The sequence below is a fragment of the Pelecanus crispus genome, chromosome 5 (genome assembly GCF_030463565.1).
Source record: "Pelecanus crispus isolate bPelCri1 chromosome 5, bPelCri1.pri, whole genome shotgun sequence".
Lineage (NCBI taxonomy): Eukaryota > Metazoa > Chordata > Aves > Pelecaniformes > Pelecanidae > Pelecanus > Pelecanus crispus.
The window spans coordinates 11,553,487-11,575,345 of record NC_134647.1 but is presented as its reverse complement, the minus strand read 5'-3'; the positions used below and the strand labels follow the sequence as shown (position 1 = coordinate 11,575,345).

Genomic DNA, 21,859 nt, shown 5'->3' with positions numbered 1-21,859 from the left:
TTGCTCATATGGATGCAGCAACCCACAGTAAAACTTTAATAGCAACCTAACCAACTATGTAAAGCAAGTATTGGAAGATTTTCTCTTCTTCATCATTCTACCAAACCTGATACAGTTGGAGGAGTCAAGTGGGTTTAGAATTTGGAGGTGCTGCATCACTCTGCTTTTTCACTGGCAAAAGCCTTATCTAAGGCTGCTGAGCGGGCATTTTTTTATTCCAACAACATGGTATGAAGAAGATGATGTTGCTTTGCTTCCCCACTTCAACATGGAACTCTGAACTTTGTCACCGATCACCCCTTTGAGATAACCTATTTATTTAAGCCTTAGCAATCCCCCCAAACCCCTCTGTGCTTTTCTTTGCTCTGTTCATTTCTCCTTAAGATCACAGGAAGGTTGCTGCAGCTGGTACATGACAACAGAAACGCCTCTAAATTTACTTTGCTGTTTCTTTCCTGTAACTCGGGCAACTTCTATAACCTTCTGCAGAACCTCTTATTAACCTGCCAGGGAAGGTTATTGTATTAAAACCAAGGAAATCCGTATTTCAGACATCAAGTTCATTGAAATTCACTGGGTGAAAAACCAATGCTAAACGGACAGAGAGGTTTAGAGAAACACCACAAGCCATTAACTACGATTAGTTAATTTATTGAAAACCATTGTGTCATAATTCATGATGAAGCCTGTCATTTACAGAGTGTAAGAAGCCATCAGAAAAGCAACACAGAGGTCAGTGGCTGAAAGATCCCTTCCAATCGCCCTCCAGCACTTCCCACTTCCTAGTGCAAAAAGGATGGCCATAAGGCTGCATGGAGGCGAGTACAGTGTAGAGGCTTGACAGGTAATCTAACAGCGGTTTTCAGTAGAACACCAAGCTCAAGTGTTAAAGTATGCTTAGCTACTAGAGTGTTACTAGAATGTAAACAAGCAGTCTGTTTTGGTACTATCAAAAATTGCCAGAGGTTGCTTAAATGTAAACAACCTTTAAGAAATTAATTTGCTAAAACTATTTATTGTTTTCATTGCATATTTTGTTGTAAGTGTTTCTATCCTACACAAAGACTGAAAGACATGCAATCTTGGCTGCAATCAGCATGCTTATCTAGTGAAAGTGATAAGGTATTCTGGGTAAGCTTGAATGTCATTAAATATGATAAACATGGATGGCTGGTTCACATTATCAGTTGAACTATCAAACAGATCTATAGAGTTACTAATATTTTTTGCTGCTGGAGTAATTGATCCTTTTGTCCCCTGAGAATATTCTCCAACAAGGACTCGAGCCAAGTACATGTACTTCTTCCCATGCACATCTGGTTTAGAGTAGGTGTCGCTGGCAGAATAGCTGGCATTAACAGCAAAGTATGTTCCATTTCCAAAGTTTGCAGCTGTAGTCAGAAAAACAAATGTTTGTGAGCATTTCAGTAGCAGCAATCACTTATCTGCCATCTTCAGAACCTGTGAATGTCTTGACAATTTTGTTAAATCTCCCTATTGCAAATAAAAAGCAAAACAAATAATTTTGCATAGAGGGCAGGATGATACAGATGGCATGGCAAATCAGTACTAGCCCTATTCATGAAAACAAGAGTTGTTTTGAAATTCACATTACCATGTACTCCAGCATAGCTCCGGTTAAATCCCTGGTTGTTAATTAAGGTTAACGACTCCTTGCTTGTCCCATGAAACAGGAGCCTCTCGTTATTTGTGGTGCCATTTTTGTTATCCATTTCACGCTTTTTTATTTGGTAGGCCTTCCAAAAAAATGGGTTCTGTACCCTTTCAATCTGCAAAGTTTGAAAGTAAGACAGAAAGAAAGTATGTAGGTTGCTGTCATGAAAAACATTAGTGTATCAACAATTCACTCTGCTTCCCAGATTCTCCTCCTAGCTCCAATGTATGTATACCAGATAACGTAATAAGTTAGTCAAATCACTCCAAACTTTGGTTTGACAGACAGCTGAACCTAGCCCAAAACACGACAGAAATGCTCCATGGGAAACAACATAGGCCAGTTTTGCAGGTTTCTGGGGTGTAGATGACATGCCTACCCCTGCAAAGCACACATGGCTTGAGCAAGCAAATGCTGTGCTCTACTATAGCAAAACTGATTTAAAGAAAGAGCGCTCTTCCTCGGTGCTGAAGAAGCGACTGCTTAACAGTTGTTCCAAATACCTCAACTGCAACATTAAACTGATGCTGATTAAAGTTAGTGACAGCCATAAAGACTTGTCCAACTTCAGAAATCCCAGTGGAATTTGTTTTTCTATTGTTATTAGTATTCTTCATCACTTGCTGTCAAAGTATTTATGCTCAGAAATGATGACATGCTTTTACCTTTTCAATTTTTAGTGACTGACAGGTCTGCAGAAACTTTTCCTGTACATCTCTGTATTCTCTTGTTTCTGGTTTTAGTTCCACTATTTTGAGTCGCTGGTTTTGCATATCATCCCATGTTGCAGGGAGCACTGTTGACTCTTGATCTGCAGAAGAAACATAATCAATCTTGTTTACACAAATCCTCTGCTTAAAATAAAATATGCCTCCTACAAACCCTTCTAAAAGCCCATACATCTGGCTTATCACTAGGGCCTGTTGGTCTTTGTCAGCCAAGAGTATTCCATGGGTCTTTTACGAGAGGATTAGGGCGTTGTAGTTTCTCTTTTGCCACTGCACTGGCAATTGATGTGCCTGAATTGGTAGTTCCTAGACAAATCTTTTCTTCACAACTAAAGAAGGATCCTTTGCAACATCTTTTACCAGTAGCCTTCCCTGCAAATCGAGTTTTCAATGACATGGACCAAATGCAGATTTACCGAGTAGTTAATTCTCACCAAGTAGGAGACTAGGAGCAAAGCATCTGAACAAGGAAGGTTTTAATTTAAAAAGTTCAAGAACATCATCTCCATCTGAAAAGCAGAAGTCTTCCCTTTCTTCCCTTCTCTCATTTCATGTGAGGCCTAGTATCTAGCTGTATTGCCAAACAGCAACACTGACTGATGCATACGCTACAGACATCCAGCATTATAGGTTCCCTTAATTAGAATTATTTTTTTGTTCTCTTACCAAAAAAAATGTTAAAAATCTGAAGATACGTGCAGGAGGCATTACTAAAGGTACTGGGAGCTGTACAGTTACTTAAACCTGTCCGCTTTCACGTGTTAAGTGGACAAAAAAGTTGTTCCCATTAAGATATAAAATGTGACCCTGTAAAACTGAGTCACAGCAGGACAAAGAAAAATAATACAATGGGAAGTCCTGTATGAATGAGTGAGAAAAAGGTAGCTCCATATATTGCAAAGGACCAGAAGTGAATGGAAGAGGGTACATCAAGAACAGAAATGAGCCAAGATCTAGAATGACAACTGCTACAAACATCTAATTATTGTTAGCAAGCCTGTTAAGAACCTCAGAACGCATTAGCTACATTTCAAATAATTTTTAATAACTGCAGGATTTTTTATTTTCATTTCCCAATTCAGTTCCTTTCTACGTTCTCCAGCAATGGACCTGCACAAAGCTCCTAACAATATTTTGCATATCCTTACCATTTCTTACTCTTACTAGGCTGCATGCATCCTAGTTTTAATGTGGGAACGTCAGTCTGTCAAGATGCTCTTACTTACCTTCAGATTTATCAACACGTATAATGGGTGTCTGTTTTCCTTGGTCATCCACAGCATATCTATCTTTTATATTCACTGTGTATTTTTTCTCATTAATGATGACTGAAATATCTTTCTGCTTTCTCATGAAAGCATTTTCCAAGTGCATATTTGTGAGACTGTCGAAGGGCACATAGGAATCCTTTGTAAGATATTTCCACTCAATTAAGTTTTGTAGAAGTTCTGCCCTCATCTCTTCCTGTTTAGCAGCTTTTACCCTGTGGATCATTTCTTGAACAGCTGAATAAGCCATCCAGACATCTTTCTCAACACCTGAAATTCGAACAGAGGGACTATCCAAATAAAGAGCGATTTTTAATTTCTTTTGTAGGTCACGCAGTTCCTCACTCTCCGCTTCACCAAAATGAGAGACAGCCTCATCTGTGATTTCTGTTTGAAATTGTTCCTTTAAAATTGCACTTTTCAACCAGTTTTCAGCTTCCTCCACTTTCTTTTTGTTTTCACCGCAAATCTGCACAACAGCCAGGTCGATTTTCTTTTCCAAAACTGCTTTGGTTTTTCCCTTTGGGGAATGTTTCTCAGAGTTCAATAATGCTATGTTGAAATACAGAAATGTTGTAATTAATATTAGCACCAGCTGATAATGGTTAAACAGATTGGTCTATAACCTGTATTTAAGTGACAGCTACTTACACTTTAACTTGGAAAACAATCCTTTGTTTGCTGTTTTAGCAGGACTTTCTCTTTTCTGCATGCTTGTATGGAACACACTCAGCAGGTGTGGCTGAAAGATGACAACTTTAATAGTTTTCACAGATGGAGCAGAGTTACTTCTTGCAAAGTCAGTTACTGCCTCTATCATGTTGTCAGCTACTACAGCTGGATCACGGCCCGCCTCACCTGAAACATTTTAAACATTTTGCCTTTAAAAAGCATTAATAACTGTCACGAACGGTTAAAACCTCTTTAAAAAGAACAGTTATGAACATACCCACAATCACTTGGATCATAAACAGGTCAAATAATTTCAGGCTTGCAATCAGGAAAGGTTTGTATTTATCAGGGAAAGGAGGTTCGAGACCCATTTTTCCCTTGCTGGAAAGGTGAAGTTTATTTTTGTTGACATGGTGACTGACCAGGTTATGATGTAGATGATACAGCTTGGTTACCTAATAGGCCACAGGCCTGACACTCAGTGGCCCAGTAGCCAACTCTTTGCTCAAAAAGCAAGGCTAGTTTTACTCATGCAAGAGGTCCCTGCATGCATGGGGCCCAGTGCTGGATTCTCTGACTCTGGGGATTTCTACTGAACTAGCTGAAAATAACAAGAGGAGAAAAAGGGACAATCTAGCCTTTTTCACAGGTTCACATTCCATCCGTATCAACCCTACTTGTGCGGCTGCTAGCCAGAGTTGTACCATCTACTGATTTCAGCAGTGGAGAAGTAGCTCCTTGGATATTCTCCGATATGCTGCCCACACATATCAGGCTGCTGTGACAAATATTTATGGTTCTCCAGGAAGTACAGACATAACTTTGAATCCCTGTTAGCAAGGAAGTGTCAGCTCTAGAGCGCTCATACTCTACATGCTAGCTGACTGCAAGGAGTGAAGCTTTCTAGGTCTTCATAAGCTTCTAATAGCAGCTTTAAAGTCTGCAGTTTCTGAATATATTTTCACCAAAGAATAACCCCTCCAGATAAGTCAAACTCATCGCTTGAACCCTGAGATCAGCAGAATCACATGCACTGAACTCATTTCCAAAGGGAGACACAGACCTGTTCCAATTGCTGGGAAGGTGACAGAGGTGTACTGCTGCAATTCACACTCCTGAAGCACTTGCGAGACTAGCATCTTGATATTGTCTTGGGCAACAAAATGAATTATGTTTTTGCATGGCAGGCTTCCTGCTTGGGTGGTGATATAGCTCTTGTTAGGTTGTAAGGCTGAAACATAAGCGGGAGAATGTAATCAATGAACGATTATCCACAATATAGATATGTACTAATCCTCATTAGGAGATAAGAAATTATGATAAATATGCCCCAGAATAAGCTTCAAGTCTCCTTCTACAAACTGTGCAATCCCCTCTCTCTATTTTCACTTTCAAGTCACAAGGATTCATTTTATATTTGTAAAGCATTTGCCTCATTTGGCAAATAAATTTTGCGTGCGCCTTTATTTGTCAAGTTTGCTCTGCAGACTTGGAGAACTTCATGCAGGCTAGTACTATGCTCCGTCTTCACATACAGACAAGGATGCCATCTACCCCCAGGCTGCCTAGCCTGAATTACCCTCTTGGCCTGTGCAACAGAGGTTTACCTCTTATCTCCTTGACATAATTCTTTTCTTTTGGTTGGCCTTCCAAGCTGACCTCTACACCAGCATCTTTCCCACTTCCCTTATTTTGTGGGGTTTTAAATCACATATGTCCTGGATTTGTCTGGGATAGAGTTAATTTTCTTCCTAGTAGCAGGCATAGTGCTATGTTTTGGATTTAGTATGAGAAGAATGCTGATAACACACTGATGGTTTAGTTGTTGCCAAGTACTGCTTATGCTAGTCAAGGACTTTTCAGCTTCCCATGCTCTGCCAGGTGCACAAGAAACTGGGAGTGGGAGGCACAGCCAGGATAGTTGATCCAAACTGGCCAAAGGGACATTCCATACCATGCGATATCATGCTCAGCATATAAACTGTGGGGAGTTGGCTGGGGGGGCAGCGGTCACTGCTCAGGGACTAGCTGGGTATCAGTCGGCAGGTGGTGAGCAATTGCATTGTGCATCACTTGCTTTGTATATTATTATGACTATTATTATTACATTGTTATTATTACTACTACTATTTTACTTTATTTTATTTCAATTATTAAACTGTCCTTATCTCAACCCAGGAGTTTTCTCACTCTTACTCTTCCAATTCTCTCCCCCATCCCACCAGGGCAGGGGGAGCAAGCGTGCGGCCGCATGGTGCTTAGTTGCCGGCTGGGGTTAAACCACGACAACATACTCGTCCATCCTTACTCCCCATTCGTTATATTTGCTGTTCACTAGCTGAATTTGGTCTACAAATAAATGCCTCTTCTGAGGAAAGAACCCAACTTCACTAGTTTTCCCTCTTGGTCACAGAGAGGATGTGGTAGTGGATTGCTAGTTAAGCCAACAGCAAACATTTTCTCACTCAGGCATGACAAAAGGAGTTGCAGGTAGATAGTTGCTTCCAGCAAGGTATGGCTTCTCTATTAACATTTCTGCCAACATTATCCTTTGCTCATGGCTCTGTTCAATGTAGACTTGATTTGTTTTTGTCATGGAAAGCTTTATTGGAATAAGATGATGCAATATTGAATAGATTTAGTTCTCTACATATGCTTAGAAGCCCTCTCTTCTTGAGGGAAGGAAAAGAAAAATCTTCATTAGATGTTTTACAGATATCACATTAACTGATTAAAAACTAGCTGATATAACACAGTGCATAACACAGATGTATAGTAGGCACTAAGAAAGTATTCCAACAGATTCCCTGCCATGCACAAACACCTTCAGAAAGGAAGTCAGAAATGTTGTACCATACCTAGTAGTTGAGCACATTCGTCTTCAACTGCTTTTCCAGCACCGCTCAGAATTGCTTTAGAGACACCTTAAATGAGAAGAGACATATGAATCCACTGTTACTACTGCTAATGCCATTGAAGCCCCATCTGAGGCAGAACTGCATACCACATAATATCTCAAATATCTCAATCCTGATAACAGTAAAGATTATAATTGAAAAGCACTGTTGCCTAAATTTTAGGCTTATGCTTTTAAATTCAAAGTGATGTCTAAGTACCTAACGAGTGTCACTGAGGTCAAAACCTCACTGAGGTTTGTCTTCTCCTTTAGTCCAAGAGACCTTCTATAAAAAGATTCTATAAAAAATTAAAATAATTAGTTTCCCTTTCTGCAAGTGTGTTAAATATGCCACCCTGTAACATAGATCAACAAGAAAAAGAAAGTTTCAGACACTTCCTAGTTGAACCTTTGTACCCTAAGAAGCAAAACAGAAACCACACTGTGAAACAAAAGGGTTTGAAACATTGAAAAAACACTTCCTATTCTCCTTATCCAGCCCTTCCAACCACATGTACTGTTTTCACACTTAATACCAACTTAAATACCTGTTTTGAGGTTGAAGGTTTGGTTTGTTATGTTTACAATGACATCTCCCTCTTCCTTAGTAATATCACCTTCCGCCACCCGGAACACAATGGAGCCAATTGTCATTTCCTGCACATTCTGTGCTGGGGTTGAAGAGGTACCAGAAAAAGCTGCAGGAAAGAAATATAGACCCTGAGCAGAAGGCAGCAATGAGGTAAGAGATAAAGGACTTGTTCATGGGTACAACACCTACAGAGACCACAGTTTGCCTCCAGACTCAGCCAGTGAAGAGGACTGCCTGCCGTGTTAACTGAAAATCATTCCTTCTTACAGGAGCCTCTGATCAACCTTCACTTATTCCCATCATTTCTATTCATGCCGAGATGGCAGAAAAAACTTGTTTTGCTGTGCACCTGGTACACAGATACTACTCTGCGACAGTTTACTGTATAAGCCTTTGTGAAACTCCAAGGTAAGATAGCAGCAAACTTGCCAAGTCTCACTCCCTTGCTCCTCTGTCTCACAGAGTTTTCAGGCAGGTCCTCTACTGCGTGACACGAATTTTTTACCTATGCGTTATTTAGAAGACTTGATTAAGCTTTCAACATATAACTCGTTTTCTACACTCCGCAGTTCCATTAGGCTGGATAACACCAAAGATATTTCAGTTTCATTTTGCTATTCACCAGAACATGTAAAAGACTTAAGAGTATTCCAAAGAGGCCACTTTAAGATATACAACCAGGAACTCACCTGCCTTCCCAGGACATAGGAAGACACAGGCCTGTTCATGATCTAATCAAGTAGTGCAGCAATAGAAGAAAAAGCCCTTCTTGTGCCCTCGGCACATGATAGCTTCTGCTGTCCTGATTTGTAGGGTCACTATCCAGAAAATGAATCACAGGTATGTTTTATTTTCTTAGTATCTCCAACACTGCTTCAGACATTACACTCAGCCTGAAAATACTATATGCTGCCTCTACACCAGCCACTTCGACTGTTCCTTGGACTTTGGGAATGACATGCTCACCAAACAAATACCTAAACATCCATAACGAATGCACTCCCTGAAATATTCAAAAGAATAAAAAAAAAATCCACTAGGCACACAACTTCTGTGAAATAAGCTTACCTGTGCCTTGGCTAGTCTTGTTTGGAGAAGTCTTCTGCACTTTACCCAATCTGTTCTCAAGTTCATCTGAAAATTCCTAAAGAAGGAAATTACAATCTACTGCTGTAGGAGTCTTTAGATTACACAGTAGAAATAAAGGTTTGAAAAGTAAAGTTAAAAAACATTTAGAAAGAGCTTAACACAAATTACTTCATACCTTCTGCCACAATGCTGATGGCAAGTCTTGACACACTGTTGTTCTCAGAGAGCAAGGTCATTCAGTGTGACCAACAGACAGAATTGATAAATAAATAAGTCAAAGCCCTAGTTACCATTCCGGAGGGATACGTTAACAGATGGCACTCTTACACTGACAGGCTAGTTTACACTCTAACTCAAATCTTGCAGCTAATGCCACCCTTCTCTATGCACAATAACTCAGACTTTAGCGCAGTAGCCTTCAATTTGGGCCTTTCAAAATGTATTAGCTACTGCACAAAATAGCAGAAGTCAACAGATGCAGAAACACTTATTTGGACATTAATCCACAGTGTGACTGCTCTCTTTTGAGAGATTGTGTGAAATGAGGAACTTGAGCACGGAGATAGAAAATCTGTGCTAACGTGACACTGAAGAAAGGGGGATGTGGACCGGGGAAGTTTACCAGCACAGCAATCCTAGCATAATTATTCTTCCTAAAAAGACCTTGCATTCCATTGAAAGCACGCCTTTTTCCAAGAGTGAAGGCATCTATGCAGGAGTTGCAGCAAATTTATCTGTAGGCAAGTCCTACGTACTGAAGAATTAGGTGAGTTCGTGGGACAAAAAGTAATTACACTTTCATCTGTATTACTGCCAGGGAACAGAAAAGGACAGGAAGGGAGCAGGGCCACACAGGACAGGCAGGGGCAGAGGGGTAGAACCAAGAAGAGAACCTTCAGTACAGACAAGAGAGGCTGTCAGAAAACTTCTTTAGTATAAGAACAAGCACCCTGTGGATTCTTTGGAGATCATCAGATAGCCGAGTATCATGAGATAGACCCAACTAAAACAGCATATAATAGAGACAGAAAAACATGGTAACTCACCTGAATATTAGTTGTGTCTTTTGGATGCAGCAGAAAGTGAACTTCCTCAAGAGAACTTACTCCATTTTTACTACTGAATTCAAAGACTTTGTCAAACAGTAGTTTAGCAACAGCAGACCTTGGGAATCCTAAATTCCCTGTCCCAATCGCTGGGAAAGTAATTGACTTCAAAGATAGTTCCTCAGCAATCTGCAGGCATTTTGTGATGATGTCACCCAAGATCTGTAAAGCACAATTATTTTTTCAATTACTGAAAGTAATGTTTGCCAGTATGTGCAATATAGTACTTTCCCTGTTAGCTGTCTCTTGGTTTTAAAATACAATAGTTGCATACATCACAAGGAATATATTAATCAACAAGGGATTAGCCACACAGCTAAAAAAAGAACAGCCTAAACACTCTCATCTCCTACGAAACTGTCCCTCATTTCAAAGGAGAAGTTGCATTAAACCCACTACAAAGCCCAGTCAAATTAGAGTTCAGGCAAATAAAAACCCTTATACCTTTAGAGATGTGTGCCTCTGGGACCATGCAGGTACGATAGCATGAAGCACAACACTGCAACCTAGATTGTAACCTTTTGTTTCCAACACAGATCCTTCCTCAGGTGTTTTTCTTAGGCCTTCTTCTTTTAAGCCGGTCTGAAGCATTGGCCCTGCCTTGCTTAGCAAAGCTTTAGAGAGTGGCCCTTTATCAAGCTGGAGATCTTTGGCAACACTGATGACAACAATGTCTGTCTGAAAAACACATAAGCAAAAACTCTAGCTTTTGAGTATCAAGTCTTTCAAGTATCAAGTTTAAGTTTTGCACTGATTAATCAAATACAGCCTGCCTGCTGATTAACAAAGTAAATACCTAGGACAGCAATCTGAGAGTGAACAAAGTTTTGGAATCAACCAGAAAAGTTATGCTCAGTTCTAATACCATGAGCCTGCCCATAGCAACACAAAAGCTGAGTTAACAGTAAAATTCATTTCATGCCAACAGGAGAAAGTTAAAATTCTGCATTCCTGGTCTACTCATTCTACCTCCGTTTGAAAAACATTTATAAAGTTTGTTCTCCAAGAGAAGCTCACAGACTGAAAATCTGTGTTCACCGAGATAAGCAAGACCTTCCATACATGACTAGAGAAAAAGGCGAGGCTGAAGACAAACGGCTGGAGGAAAGCTATGGACAAAGAAGTGAGAAAGGCAGTAACTTATAATGGAGAGAAATACGAAGGGCTATGAACATTGTGTCAAGCACTACATTCAGCTCCTCAGGAAGGACCTGTATACACATTTTAACATATATTCTGCCCTGGCCAACTGGAGGAGCTGTGGGAGGCATCCACTTCTGAAAGGATTTGCTGGCCACGATGGAAAGGGCTCTGAAAGGAGCTGCTTCCAGTATCGGTGATCCCAGTAAAGTATCTCTCAGCCAGCTAACAGCAATTCAATACTGAAGGCAACTGGAAATCGATTAGTGAAGTTGATTCTCCCCAGGAAATGCAATAGCAACCGCACATTGCGTGCCAGGGTTCATCAATAGCATAATGGATAATAGTTCCCCAGACCAATATCCTACAGATGCAGGGAGAACAAGACTGGCTGTGGGCCCAGGACTCAGTCACACGTGGCTGTGCTGCCTCAGGACCACAGCAGATCTGGAAGCAGCCCAGCCACTCTCACACGACAGGGTACTCATGTGAACTGACACTGAGCACCCTCTTTTGCTTTTGCGCTAGTACCACACTCTTGTAATCAAGATTTCTAGGAAGGTCAACACTGCACGCAGGTGATGCCTGCCCAGCAAGGTAGGGTTGGGGGGGTCGGAGCCCAGAACCATTCCTGCTGACCCCATTTGCTTCTGCTAAACTGTAACGCACTGTGTACCACAGGGATCTGTGTGCCTCTCCATCAACAGATGAGAATATGCAATGCTGCACAGCCTTCTCTATCTCTCATGAAAGACAGTCATCTAATAGCAATTCTTATCATCAGCAGTGATAGCCAATTTCAGTAACTTATCAAACATGTTACATTGCTAATTACAGATGATGGTCTAAGGCTGGTCATTTTTTGGTTTTGTGTTTGTTTTTAAAAAACAAAACAAAAAAAACACTTGGCATTTTAAAAGCTGATAATTTAAAACACTTACTGTAGCATCTTCAATGCTTCCTTTTTTCAGCATGATGTCAAGGCCTTCCTTAGTCATTACCAATGGGATGTTTTTGCTATTTTGAGTAATTTTGCTTTTCCTAGGCTGATGAACTGTACTGGGCCGATACAGTGACCTGGAGGAAGGTGAATAATCTGGAAACACTTCTCTCAGTGCCTTGCTGAAAGCCTGAATGTTATCCTGTGCAATATCCACAAGATGAACCTCCTTCAAGCTGCTGTCCCCCATGGATTCTTCCAAGGTCTCCTTGATGGAGGATACAATCGAATACGTACACAGTTCCAGTGGGAAGCCAAAAATCCCTCCACTTATAGCAGGCAGAGCTATGGAACGATGATTAAACGTTTCAGCTAGTTGCAGACTTTTCTTCACGGTCCTTCTCAACAAGTACACGCACTTTTCTGGTTCATCCTTCCTCCACCTGGGCCCAACGGCATGAATGACGTTCTTGCAGGGGAGTTTCCCAGGGCCCGTGATAACTGCACACCCAGGCTGCAAACTCCCGTTCTTCCTCACCAGCTCGTCACACTGCTGCTGCAGCTCTGGACCAGCAGCTTTTAACAGTGCCTCAGCAAGGCCACCGATGTGTTTTAAGTCTTCGTTAGATGCATTTACCACAACATCAACAGGATGAGCGCACAAGTCAGCTTTATAAACTGCTATTACAATTCCACCTATGGTCACCTCCCTACAGGGCTCGCCTATAGTACTATGTTCTTGCTGTTCTGATTCCTCTTCCAGCCTGATTAAACACTTAAAGTCTTGTTTCACACTGGCAGCAAAGAAGTGTTCTCGTTCTTTGAAATATGACTTGGCTCCTGGCTCTCTAATTACCACACGCTTATAATGCAGGCTGGACAGAATTTGCTCAACTAAGGTGGCTCCCTTCAGCACTTCTCTTCTTGGCCCACTCAAGGATATAACTCTACCTTTCTTCTGTGTGCTAAAGTCAACTTTCACACCTTTATTCTGTAAGTCACCCCAAACATTGGTCTTCTCTTTCTCAAAAAACATTGTGACTGCAATGGGCTTTCCTTCAATGACCTTTTGTACTTGTGTGTTTTCATCTATAAAGTTAAAAAGTTCCTCAAAGGCTTTTGCTACTGCTTGAGAACAACCAGCAATGATGACCTGACTCTCTACCTGAGTGACTGTCACAGCTTCATTAGAGCAGTTTCGCTTGGTGAGCATCCTCCATTCGTTCTTCTGGAGGACTGACTCATCCTCCAAAGTAATGCTTTTGTAGTCCAGTTCTTTCTTTATTTCTTCTTCTGCTTTTAGGAGATCTTCAGGAGCACTCCCTTTCAAGATGACAGCTTCTGTGCCAAGCTCATAAAAGGCACTAATTTGTTTTGACATAAATAGGCTCTGTGACAGGGTTTCATTATCAATATGCTCTAAAAACTGGAAAATATAAGGGTGGATATTAACTGTTTTCTTTGCCATTTTGCGTATATTATCTAGTATTTCCCCTTTTACTTTATAAACTTCCTCACGCACTCCACATAAGTTAATTATCTTCTGCAAACGATCGTAAGTTATCTGCAGGCCTGGCAACTCCATACGAACTTTGTCTTCAAGACCAGTACTCTGTAAAACTGCGTATTCCCCTGGACCCACTGCCACCATTTCTTCAGTTCTTTGTTTTTCTCTTTCAATTTCTCTGGTGGCCTTTTCTATCAGAAACTTCAGTTCTTGTTCAACATTCTCCACAACTTCTTTTTCACCTACTAAAACAAGTAAATCCTTGGAAATACATGGCATTATCAGAACTTCATCGTGGGTAAAGCTGTTTCTAATGGCTTCCCACACCTTTGCGCTTACTTGACATTTAATTGCTTTGTACTTCGATATACTCTGTGAAAATGCTGTGGAAACATTGTCATTCCATGTCTTGATCAATCGAGATACTAATCTCTTCTGTTCAGACAAAGTAGCTGAAGGATGCAAAGTAACTTTTGGGTCTGCACAGTGGCGTTCAGGCCATGTTAGCACACAATTATACTTTGCCATTTCACAACTTATTGCCTCAGTTAGCTTATTATTTCTCTGCAAGTAATACCAGATATTTTGATCCACAGACACTGTAATTGGATCTGGCTTCTTTATTTGTGGCCCTTCCTTTCCATATAGAGCTGTTCCCAGTGAGATGTAGTAAGGATAAACACAGATTGGTGTTCCATTGAGCGAATGCTGCTTTGCCAAGATATTGGTTACATCTAAAATGAACAAACAAAAACCCAAACAATTAATGCTAGCACTTAAAACCAAAGATGATCTAGTTTTTTCTTTTTTTTTAATTTGCTTTCTACATAGTAATGTTTTTTTATGTCTAAGAACAGTTTTACATTAATTTTCCCCCCTTCTTAAATAGGGATAATTCCAAATTATTGAAGAGTTACTGGTTTTAAATGCCAAAAGAGTAAGTTAGAGACAGTTAAGAACCAACGCTGTCCACCTCCAGGAGGAGGTATGCCCAGCACTGTCTCTGCCCCCACTTCTGTTACATGCTGTACTTGCAGTGCCCAACTCAGTAGTTGTCTGGGCTGTTACTCAACTCCTCCGTTTCCCCCAAGAACATCTATTTTCTTCAACCTCCCTTCAGCTGCCCCCTTCACTGCAATGCCTCCAGGTTCCCCCTTGTCCTCCGCCTTCCACAGATGCTCATGTTTCTGTCACCAGCTGGACAAGCCACAGCACCTGCTCTCTGGCCAAAAAGCCATCCAAGAAATTGTCCTCAGATGAGCCAGACAGCACACATTGCCACAGGGCAGCTAGTGGTGAAGACAGTGGGAGAGAAGTCTCCTGTACTACATGGGGCTGTGCTTTCTCTGTTGAACTCAAACTGTAACCTGAACTCTAATGATCAAGGCCTGGGTGAAATAAACTATGCATAAAAAGGCAAAAATGCTATGCCTCATGCCCAGCTGGTCCAAAACTTAAGCTTGCACTCCAGTTAGCAAAGACCTGCTGACAAAGCACCAGATCTGCTGTTTTATGAGGGCAAAGTAGCATTTCTCTAGAAAATCCATATTTTGATCTTGAAGTGAAAGGATCTGAAAGAAATAAGGGCTTCCTATTTCTGCATTACCTTTATGGTCACTGAATGTAACAATAGCTGCATCTTCATCCGGCAGCTGCTGAACATCCACCACTTGCGCCCCTCCGTTCTTCTTATTTTCAAAGTAGACGGTTATGTAGTCACTGGGTGTGTTAGGTGGTATATTTTCAGCCCTAACACTTTTTGTTAGCTCAAGGCACCGTGCAGTAATATTTTGTTGCTTTGCTCTGTGGTGCTGATTAAGCTTTTGAGCAAATTCTCCTGCAGCTAGAAAGAGAAGGAAGAAGAAAAAAGAGAAAAAAAAAAAAACTACCCAAGAGCAAACTAATAGCTCACTTTTCTACTAAGATGTTAGCAGGCGATCGCTGTGTGCATTGACCAAAGCACTTAATTACAAAGCATCTATCAACTCAGAGGTGCCCACAAAGCTACTTCTTTCCACATATTCAGTATCTATCACCTAGTGTTCACCACATGGTTGATCACAATTGTTGACTACAACTACCGTAGCCAGGATTTGTCACTAGTTTTCCTACTGAGTAGCACTAGGTCTCTTTAACCCCAAAAGAAAATAAGATCAGGTTCATTTTTGGGCTATGGCTTTATACACAACTAATCAGACAAAAGTCAACAGTTCAAATTCGGATTCTTTCAGTTTCATGAAACATTCTGGTTTTGGCTATTTTTCCCCCCATTATCATCACAGTAAAAGATAGTCAAGTCACTTTTATGTCTGTCAGGCAAACACACAACTAAGTTTTTAAAGGATCTACTTATTTCCTAAAGGCTACACCAGAAGTTTGGGACTGGACCATGATATGAGAGGCAAATAATTTCTGACTTTTAAAGTAGAAAATCCTATGCCTTCTCAGAGACTAAAAATTTCTTTGGTTTAGTTATACCATGGACTAATCCCTTCACAACTTTAAGATTTCTGACCAACTTCATTCTTACATATTACAGGTAATACAACTGTTCCCACAAAGCTGATTCCAAGTGGCATATAACTTGTCTTCACCACGTTCTACCTTCTAAAGACATCTACAATTTTTCCACACAGAAGACAGAATTTTCTCTTCTTTCCTGTCCCTCACCCAGAGTCAAGCACACATAAAATCACCCTGTCCTTAAAAGGACTCAAGTGCAGCAGCACTCAAAGAATCCTGGAACCAGTTCACCGCTGCCAGTTTAACTCAGTTCTCCTGGTAACGTGGTGCTATTATCTCTACATCAGCTATGGCACTGGCTTACACTGTTTCTGAATCTGGTCTTATCGTACCACTGACTGTTGCCCATGTCCTAGGATGGAATTTGTTAATATTATCAACCGTAAATCTTAGCAGGAACCAGGAAGTCCTGCCAACCTCCCACTGGTGAGAAGTAGGAGCAGACACTTCTCCATCACCTGGAAGATGCCTTTGTCATTAATCACTGCTAAGGCAGAAGACAAAGAGTATGGTATTGAACACACTAAAAAAGCCACAGCGGGCACACAGTAGCTTAACTAGTTGGTACTGCAGCATCAGGCAAAGCACACGGTGTTAATTCCATGCTTCACATAGCTGACAGCTGCCACTCTGCATAAGGACAGATGAACTTGCCTCAGCACCCCAGGGTCCATCCAGCCCAGTATCCTGTCTCCAGCAATGGCCACAGAGGTATCTAGAGAACAGCTGTAAGAAGATGCTGCTTCCCTAATCTTCTCCCAGCCTCCGATCTATTAGAGTAGATTTCCCAAGCCCGATGCAGTCTATTTAATAACCTTAAAAAGCTCCATTCCACGTACTTGTTCAATTTTCCCTCAAATCCATACAACCTTACCACACATGTAACACCTTTCGGCAAGTAGCGCCTTTATCATTGATCTGTTCTAAGACCGAGTACATCCTTTTGTTGCTTGTATAAAGTTATAGTTTGTTTTTAGTCCTACCTGCTCTGTTTACTATCCAAATCAGAGCTAGCCCTCCTCTGACTTACACTGGCCTCTATACCTTACAGATAAAAGGTATGTCATTAACTTTAGTAGAGTAAATCCTCATTTAAAATGACACAATATCAGATTAAACCTTAAAGCTATAACAGAAAACATTCATTTCCTGCATAGTCTCCCTCACACACACAAGTATGTAATAAAAAATATCTGCAACTCTGACTCCTTCTTACCAGTATTTCCAGTAAAAGTAACTACAGCAGCCCGTATTTCAGGTATCATTTCCACACTGAAGTCACCATCATCCTCTGACAAGCCACTGATGTTCTCTACCAGCATAATTAACATGCAGTCTTTCACTGTCTCCTGCACATTTTCAAGCACAACTACAGTGGAAGGCAGGGATCCTTCGGAGTCCTCCACTTGACATGGCTTCACGAACAGATCAATTTTCTTCACTGAGTGATGCTTCCTTTGCAAAACTTCTTGGGCATCTAGTTCCACAGGAAAACAAACAAAAATGTGATCTTCCCTTCCCCTCCTGCCACAGCAGAGCAACATGTTAAATTACACTCTACTTTAAAAATTTGGCCAGCCATATTTTCTCACATCTCAGAAGAAACAGAAATAAGGCAAAACTACATCAAAAGTTAGGATCAGGATAAAAGCTACTCTATGATCCAGACGTCCCCAGTCTCCCAAAGGAAAAAAAAAAAAAAAAAGTTACTTTTTGAGGTGCTACCTCTTTTCTACTGCCCTCAAGTACAAGAAACCGTTCTCCAAATTAGTAACACCTAATAAATAGCAAATAAAGAGAGTTTTCCATCCTGCTTATCTTGTGCATTTAACAAATATTTAACTATTTCTCCTGCATAAACAGTTTCCTCTTTTTGCATACATCCTTCACAGACTAACAATAGCCAACAGCACCGTACTGTAGAGGAAAACATAGGAAAACTACTGATAAGTTGAGGCTACTTTAAAATAATTTTCTCCACAGAGGTGAGCATTCACCTCTGTCTTACAAACACATAATATTTACTATCTCTTTTCCTCCCAATCTCCAAAACCCTGGCAACTGAAATGAATATGAAAGAAAATACAACAAAATAATACTTATCCATGATCTGCAGTTAATACTGTACTACGCTTTATCCAGTCTCCTGAACTGGATAAATTAAAGCTTACTTACTCTGCAGTGCTCCTGACATCATTGCTCCTGCATTATTCTCTGTGAGCCTTGATCAAGCACTTGGGACAGGTCTAGAGAACCACTTCCTTCCCTGTGGGTTACTATGAACACTGTTAGAAACCCACATCTGTACTAGATAGACAGGCACATTTACTCCTTTTACATCCTGTCACTCTTTGGGAATAATACGCCGTTTCTGCTGAAGCAATGCCCACAAAAGAGATCCAGCACCAGCAAAGGCCTATTTTTAAAAAGGAGCTTTAGTAATATAACACCCATAAGATATCATCATACCTTCCTCATCCTGAAATGTGATGATCATTTGCTGATCCTTTTTGATGTAGGACTCAATGGCCCCCCCACCGGACTTCTTTTTATTTTCAAAGTACATTTCCACAATCTCATCTTCTATTTCCTCCCCAGAGGCAGTGGTGACTACTATGACAGATTTCCTAGAGGTTGCTTTTTCTGCTTCCACTTTCTCACATGATTCTGAAATGAAAGATCACATCCTAATGCCTTAGGCAAAAGTTAAGAAAAAACCCAAGCTTATTATCTTCCAAGCTTTCATACCACTTTTTGTTCAGATCACAAATAAGATTAAGGAAAAGAACAGGCAAATAAACAGTAATTGAGGTGGCTTGATTTTTTTTTTTTCCCCCCACAACAGCCTTTAAATCCCAAACAAGCTGAGCATATCACTAGCGCGAGTTGCCTTATCAACAGGTGAGGAGAAAAGGCTTCCATTCATCACCGGGCAAGGACAGCAGAAGTAAATGCTATGAAAGCTTCTTCACAAATCCACGATGAGGGGAACCATCACTCTTCTGTCTATGCACTCTCTCCATTTACAGTTCCAGCTGTTGCTGTGGGTTGCCATGGGTCTACATGTGCTGGCTGCCACAGGAGCTCAGGTGTACCTGGAGTACACAGCTACTGATGCTCTACCACAGGTTGCCCCAGCGGGGCTGGTGGCAGCTGGGAAGGTCTGGGTAAGGACAGCCTTACCCAGAACAAAGGTCAGCATCCACTAAGGAACTGACCTGTCTGAGGCAGCCAGGGAAGTGGGGAGTTTCCTAAAGGGACTTATGCAAAGAACAAAAAGAATTAATTTATTTTAGCCTGAGGTCATGATTTCTACACTACATTAGACAAAAACCACAAGCCACCCAGGTGACCAGGGCACTATTGCAGCATAAAGGTCAATGAAAACAGATGAAGCAAGAATACACTGGTCTCTGCTTGATAAGTGGCACGCTTACCTGTCTTTTCCTGCTGAGTGCACACAGAAGCCTCCTTATTCTGGCAGGTAGGAGGAGACACCTGGGGTTCATTAACTAGAGATAAATGACAATGCCTTCTCAGTTACGGTGCACTTCAAGAAGAACAAGGTCATACTTTTGTAGACCCAGGACCTAACACAGCTTGAATTTAGTTTCATTTGACACTGCCACAATCACAGACTGCCATATACACCTTTTTTCAAACCATACATTGAATGTGGTTACAGAAATACCCTTTAAGCTCAAAAAAGCCTCAGGCATAAAGTCAAAAAACAAACTAGCACATAGTCATGCTGCGTGAACCACTGTGAGCAGGTCCTCCCATGCATTACAGCACTATCCTCGTACAAAAACCGTGCCGTCGAACAAGAGATCTGTCGAGGACATCCCTCCTCTGGAGGGAAGCGCCTTCAGAAACCAGGCACCTCTGTAAAAGCATCTACCATGACGCATTCTGACTCTGCGCGACATCTCTACCTGCTAGTTTAAGACAATAAGGAATACAGCTAAATTAGAAATTACAAGTTAACAGCAATATCTGTCAGACTGCTTTTCTAGTCTGCACCCTCAGTCTTCATTTCTGCAAACAAAGGCGGTGCGCAAGTCGCCTGTGCGCAGAGATAAGCGCGCTAGGTGCGATTAGCAAACTCCTGCCCGCAGGGAGAACACTTGCGATGCCGGCTGGAACCGCAACAAAAACTTGACAGAAAGTTAGCTCGTTCAGTTTTTATGCACGCCTTGGAGTTTACTGAAGCGCTGTGCTTCACGAATTAAGTTAGTTTTGTGGTTTAAAAGAAGAAGGAGAGTGCTGGAGGGGGGAGAAAGCGCAGAGCCCAGCGCCAGCCTGGACCGGCACCGGGCGAGCAGCGGGGCTCGGTCCCCGGCTTCCGCCACCTCCCCGCGGCCCCCCCGCTCCTCCCATCCGGCCTCCCCGAGCCAGCCCGGCCCGGAGCCCCGGCCCCGCAGGGCCGAGGCGAGCGTTCAAGCCCCGCACCGCGCCTCACGCAGGCCCTACCTGGCGCCTCGGCCCCGCCGGCCGGTCCCGCCTCCTGGAAGCGGAACGAGAGGAGAGCGGTTACCCGCGGCCCCGCTCCCCCAGCCCTGCCCGCCCGGCGCCGGCCGCCTCACCTGCGCGGGGGCGCCGTCCGCGGGCAGCTCGGTGACGAGCAGCGACAGCCGCCCTCCGGGCTTCCACTCCAGCTCATGGACCCGCCGGTCGAGCACCCGCTGCCTCACTGCCGACACAACAGGCACCGGTGAGGGGACGGCGGCGGCGGCCGCCCGCCCGCCCGCCCGCCCACACACACAAAGCGCGGGCAGCGGCCATTAGCGCCCCGCACCCCACCCCACCCCGGCCCGGCCCGGCCCGGCCGCTCACCCTCGGGGTGGGCGAAGCAGACGAGGAGGTGCCCGGCGCCGGCGCCGGTGGCGGCCCGCAGCTCGCACTCGCCGCCGCCCGAGCGCCTCTGGCTCTGGAAGTAGCAGAGCAGCTTCTTCCTCAGGGCGGGCGGCGGCTCGGCGGCGCCCCAGTCGCCGCGCACCAGCAGCGGGAAGGCGCCCGGCCGCGGCTCCGCCATGGCCGCCTCTGCCGCTGTCCCCCACCCCCCGCCGCTTTCGGTTTCATTTCTTCAGGGAGGGAGCCCGGGGCGCCGGGCTCCGCCCTGCACCGGGGGCGGGCGGCCCCCGCGGGCCCGGCCGGAGGCCCCGCTCCCCTCCGCGCCGCCTGACGGGGCGCAGGACGGGGCCTCCCCCGCCCTCGGAAAGCGCCGCGGGTGCTTCCCTGAGCCGCCTTGCTCGGGAGATCGCGAACGAAGCGTTGTACTTCCACAGAGCCGTGCGGGAAGCCGGTTTTACAAACACAGCTCTTTTCGATGCCTGAGCTTATCACGATTAGGCGCTGGATAACAGGGACCTCGCTCTGCCTGCGTTACGCTTTCAAATCGAGTCGTGACGCAAAGTAGAATTACCCGGTTCCATCATCCTCCATCAGAAATACTCGTACAACTGTGCACGACTGCAACGAAAGGCTGTTTTCCTCAGACCAAAGTGTCAGCTAGCTGAGACGTTTTCAACTGAGTGCTCAGGGCCTCCCCTTGCCAAGGTTACAGTTTTCAGCTAATTCTTGCTGCGTATTTTACTCATGTGCAGAAAAATGAAACATTTTTCCCCCTAACTTCGCTGAAAGTTCACTGAGGAAATGGGTAATAACCGAATCTCATTAAATATGATAAGCACGGGCAGATGTCGGCTAAAGAGGTGTCCTCA

The 21,859-nt window shown here is 43.0% G+C and overlaps 1 protein-coding gene across 1 annotated transcript; it reads right to left on the bottom strand.

Moving 5' to 3' along the window:
• Window positions 1–630: 630 nt before the first annotated feature.
• PARP14 (poly(ADP-ribose) polymerase family member 14) lies at window positions 631–21,171 on the bottom strand. The gene is made up of 19 exons (XM_075711491.1): window positions 20,973–21,171; window positions 20,723–20,829; window positions 20,610–20,643; window positions 19,574–19,648; window positions 18,606–18,803; window positions 17,353–17,613; window positions 15,220–15,456; window positions 12,108–14,347; window positions 10,471–10,704; window positions 9,967–10,188; window positions 8,900–8,975; window positions 7,788–7,937; window positions 7,202–7,267; window positions 5,407–5,574; window positions 4,323–4,529; window positions 3,630–4,223; window positions 2,341–2,486; window positions 1,616–1,790; window positions 631–1,391 (listed from the first exon to the last, which is right to left on the bottom strand). The coding sequence occupies exons 1-19, from the start codon at window positions 21,169–21,171 to the stop codon at window positions 1,102–1,104; spliced, it is 5,679 nt and encodes a 1,892-aa protein (XP_075567606.1). The 3' UTR covers window positions 631–1,101.
• Between the last annotated feature and the right edge of the window lie 688 nt (window positions 21,172–21,859).